This window comes from Arachis hypogaea, chromosome 9 (genome assembly GCF_003086295.3).
Source record: "Arachis hypogaea cultivar Tifrunner chromosome 9, arahy.Tifrunner.gnm2.J5K5, whole genome shotgun sequence".
Lineage (NCBI taxonomy): Eukaryota > Viridiplantae > Streptophyta > Magnoliopsida > Fabales > Fabaceae > Arachis > Arachis hypogaea.
In genome coordinates this window covers 18,508,676-18,513,149 of record NC_092044.1, presented here as the reverse complement: position 1 = coordinate 18,513,149, position 4,474 = coordinate 18,508,676, and the positions used below count along the sequence as shown (strand labels likewise).

General features: G+C 28.8%; 1 protein-coding gene across 1 annotated transcript; it reads right to left on the bottom strand.

Moving 5' to 3' along the window:
• Positions 1 to 275: 275 nt before the first annotated feature.
• Positions 276 to 4,474, bottom strand: LOC112708960 (bidirectional sugar transporter SWEET5-like). Its single transcript, XM_025760874.2, has 4 exons — positions 3,573 to 4,474; positions 702 to 809; positions 483 to 565; positions 276 to 362 (listed from the first exon to the last, which is right to left on the bottom strand). The coding sequence occupies exons 1-4, from the start codon at positions 4,255 to 4,257 to the stop codon at positions 276 to 278; spliced, it is 963 nt and encodes a 320-aa protein (XP_025616659.1). The 5' UTR covers positions 4,258 to 4,474.

Sequence of the window (4,474 nt, the reverse complement as noted above, 5' to 3'; positions counted from 1 at the left end):
GAAAGCTTGAAAGTACCAAGACAATGAATTTATCAAACTCTATTTTTCTTGTTACACAGATAACCCACATGCAAAAATATTTTCAGGTAAATAGCGAAAGAGACACATAACTTCAGCCACTGAATTATACATCCTGTCGATACTCTAATTGCTTTATGTGCTCCAATAAAATCTGCTAAGTAAGATAGAGATCAGGAATTAAACTAAGAAATTAATAGGCCATGATTTGACTCCTTCGAAAATGATTAGAAAAATTAAGGTACAACACTTATTTCTCAGATGTAATTTGCAGCTGTTTTGCAGCCTTCAGTTATCAATTGCATAACATTTTTCAAAATGTCAATCAGTAATTTAGAATCTATCTATAACCAGCAACAAAAAAAGGAATGCATATTTGAATAACAAAAAAGAAAAATCTAAAATTAACTTTCATTGTTGGCTAAAAGAAATATAAAAAATAAAATAATGTCATCAAAATTAACCTGAAGAGATGTCACTTTATCCAATTTTGGTGGCAGAATTCCACCGGTAACACCAGGGTCTCTAGCACTATCTTTTACATAGTCTAATATATCCATATTCTTACAAGTTTCAATAATTACAAAACCACAAAGTTAAATCAAAAGTTAAGCAGTTTAAAAGAAAACACAAACTTAAATTTAGCCAATTGAAAAGTCAAGTAAAATAGATGCATATCAAACAAAAGGGTGCGATTAAGGTATCCGGCACTGAAGTTATAAGACCATACATGGGAATTCTAACACCGGCAAGAGCCAAAGTTACAGCATTGATACACGCAAATCTAGTTCCTACACAAGGAATATTGGAAAAAAGAGTTATTAAGCATACTTTTAAAAGAGTTATTAAGCATACTTTTAAAAGAGTTGCTCAAATATGTTTCTGGTCATGCCTCAAACAACGCACTCATCTCCACCAACAACAAGACAAGAAGAGAAAATTTAAATCCACCAAGAGACTCGCATTACAGTGTTTTAGAGAGACAAGATTTAGAGCACTACCTCCAGAGAGAATGAGGGTGAGGGAGGTGCAATGGAGCAACTTAGGGTTCCTTCAAGTTTTCTTTGCGATTTGGTCCGACTCAAATTGATGGAACTGCAAATCGTGGTCCCTGCTCTTCCATAAAGCGTCCGGTATGATCGTACCCAAAATCTAAACAGAAACGTATTAAGCAAAACGGATTGCAAGAGCTAATTTGGAGAAACCGAAAAAAATGTTATTAACGAAAGGGTTGGCTACATGTGGGAGGGAATTATTGTTAAAATTGGGTGAGTGGGCTACTAAATAAAAGTTGCACTTAACATTAACATTACCGCTAAAATTTTCATTCATCTTATTATAGATATTAATTTGAATTTTGTTCAATAAAGTAACTATAACATTTTAATTTAGAGTAAAATTTAATTTCAATAAAAAAATATCAAATTGTAAAATTTATAACTTTAAACTATATTTCAAAAATTTCACGTACTAGTGAGAATTGAGAATTTTGATTCGTTAAATTTTAAAAAATATGGCATCATTAAAAATTAAAATAGATAAACTTAAAATTTAAGAATTTAATACCTTTGATTGAAAAAAATAAAATTTTGTACATAGTTAAAAAATAAATTTCCATGAAATTAATTTTAATTTATTTTTTATTAAATTAATAAAATATAGATGTAAAACTAATATTCTAAATTTTAAAAGTTAGGATTCTGTTCATTAATGTTGTCATAAATTAATAGTGAATAATTAAATAATGAGTAATTAAATTAGTTATTATTCTAATCAATCATAAATATTATTTTTTATTTTCTAAAATTAGTTAGAATTATTTTATCAAAGATAAAGATGTACTCTTTTTTATACTCTTTTAATAATTTTAACATTTATTTTTAATTGAATCATTTTATTCTATCATTAAAGTCTCTAAATTAATGGATACAGTAAAATTAGGCACGAAATTGTATTTGACCAAAAGAACACAAACAAAAAAAAAATGCAACAACTAACAAATATAAATAGTAAATTGTATGTATATAATTTAATCTCTCTAATTATATTGCAATCTGATATTTATACAAATAATGAATAACATAATCACGTTAAAAAACTATTGTTAAATCAAAAAAGAAAAATTAACCAAATCAGTGTATAAGTTAAAAAAACACATGATTCAGAGATATGACAGAGTTTAAAAATCACACAAAGTGAGAAAATTGCACATCATCATCAACATCTAAATCAAACCATTAGCGTACTTTATTAATTTTTCGGTGGCAGCACTCAAAAAAAGGAAAAAGAAACCAACAATTGAGGAATTGAAAAAGTCTGCTGATAAATCGAATTTGGGAATCACTTAGATAAAGATGTTAAAAATATCTTTTTTAATGATTTTTTAAAAATTAAAATTTAACATATATAATCAATTAAACTGTGTTATTTTTATTAAAATTAGATCGGACAAATTAGCTTAGCTAATAAATTAATAAATTAAATTTTAAACCGGTCTAAATTAATATTTTTTTATAAAAAATAAGTAAAATATTCATATTATAAAAAATAACTAAAATACTCCTATTATATATATATATATATATATATATATATATATATATATATATATATATATATATATATATATTGAAAATTCTTAATCCTAATCCTATAACGACAGAGAAAAAATCTAGAATTTAGGATTCTCAAAATTAATATATATAACAAGAGTATTTTAGTCATTTTCTATAATAGGGGTATTATAGTTATTTTTTATAAAAAACAATATTAATTTAGATCGATTCAAAATTTGATTCACTATTTTTTGGTCAAATTATTTGTCTGGCCTAATTTTGACAAAAATAATACGATTTAATCGATTATATATGTTAAATTTTAATTATTAAAAAACATCTTTAGAAAAAAGACGTTTTAGACGTCTTTATCGAAGTGGCTCCTATCGAAGTTACCTTGGTTTAGGGTTTAAATTTGGAAAAAGTATAAACTATATCAAAATATTTTGAGAGAAATGGAGAAAAACACCAAATTAAGCGAAGTAAAAATCGTTCGATTTCGCCACGGTGATTATGGAGTCTGTGGTAATTGAGAGAATTCATCTTTAAGTAAGCCACGAACAAATAAAACCAAAGCTCCACAAGATTTGACCACAGAAATACAAGACGTTGCTAGTTCGTGCTATCTTCTGTTAGTAACGCCCGTATTTCTGGTAGTGTCAATGTTCTATATATATTTAGTTTTACTTTCATAATTCAATATAATTTAATCGATCAACAATCAATAAGAGTTTTTTATCTTTTTTTTTTATAAAATAGTTCTATTTTATATATATATTATATCAAAGTAGCACTATTAAAAATAACAAAGTAGACAAAATATTCATAAAAATATTCCTCAATTTCCTAAACCACAAAAATAGCACTATTAACCGCACTACTACTACTCCGAGAAATCTAAATCATAGGAATCCCAAACTTGAATGTTGTTAGGGTGCCATCATCGAATGATGTATCAAACTAATTCAATCTTTCCCTTAACAACTGTAGTTGACACACTGTCATCACCATCACCGTTATTCTCTCCATTATTACAGGAACAGTAACAAGCATATAGTATCAGCTGAATCAGTCCAGACAATGCTCCAATTCCATTACTTACCAGGACGTAAATATCGAAAGGGTGGATGAGAGCGTATGTTGTCCAGCACACTCCATTGAGGAAGTTAGTTAGAGATAGCCAAAATGGCATATATTCCACGCTCTTGGTTTTTATAACCTTTGCCATGATCGCAAGAGGAGAGACATACATCATGATATTAAATATATCACACAGTACACCAACCACTAACGATCTTTCGTGAGTGCCATGTAGTACCAGCAACGTTATAAGAGCAACAGCGGCAAAGAACAAAACCTCTGATCCCAGAAGGAACAGTACCTTCCTCCGTCCTATGTTAGTGGCATGAATGTAAAAAATGGTGAGATAGACGAACTCGAAGACAAGGCCAACGCCATTGATGGTAACCACAAGCACACTGTGAGGGTGCACGAAAGGAAGCCCATAGAACACCCAAAACGCACAGTTTAGAACCGTTGCTATATATGGATCGGGTTTGAACTCTTCCACGGACTTTTTCTTTATTATCCGATAGAATGTTGGCGCTGGTGAGAAAAACAAGCCGAAAGAGATCACATTCCCTATAATGCCGATAACGGTACGAACAAGTGCAGCGCTCACCATCCTTCTTCTTCTTCAATGACACCCAAATCGAGAGAAAGAGTTAAGTAAGCAGAAGAGTGGAGAATTGACGGCTACACCTTAAAATTATGAAAGAATAGAAAAAAAAAAGATAAAGAACTTTTATTGATGATTAATTAAATAAATTGTAAATTATGAAGGTAAAACTAAATATATATAGAACATTGTTTATGAAAGAAAAATAAAAATAAAAATAAGA

Excerpts from the sequence above, each read along its gene's own strand:
- LOC112708960 (XM_025760874.2), bottom strand. The coding sequence starts at position 4,257 with ATGGTGAGCGCTGCACTTGTTCGTACCGTTATCGGCATTATAGGGAAT. Across the intron at positions 810-3,572 it reads TAACGGTGATGGTGATGACA|GAACTAGATTTGCGTGTATC; the intron begins GTGTGTCAACTA and ends TTCCTTGTGTAG. Across the intron at positions 566-701 it reads TACCTTAATCGCACCCTTTT|ACTATGTAAAAGATAGTGCT; the intron begins GTTTGATATGCA and ends TGGATATATTAG.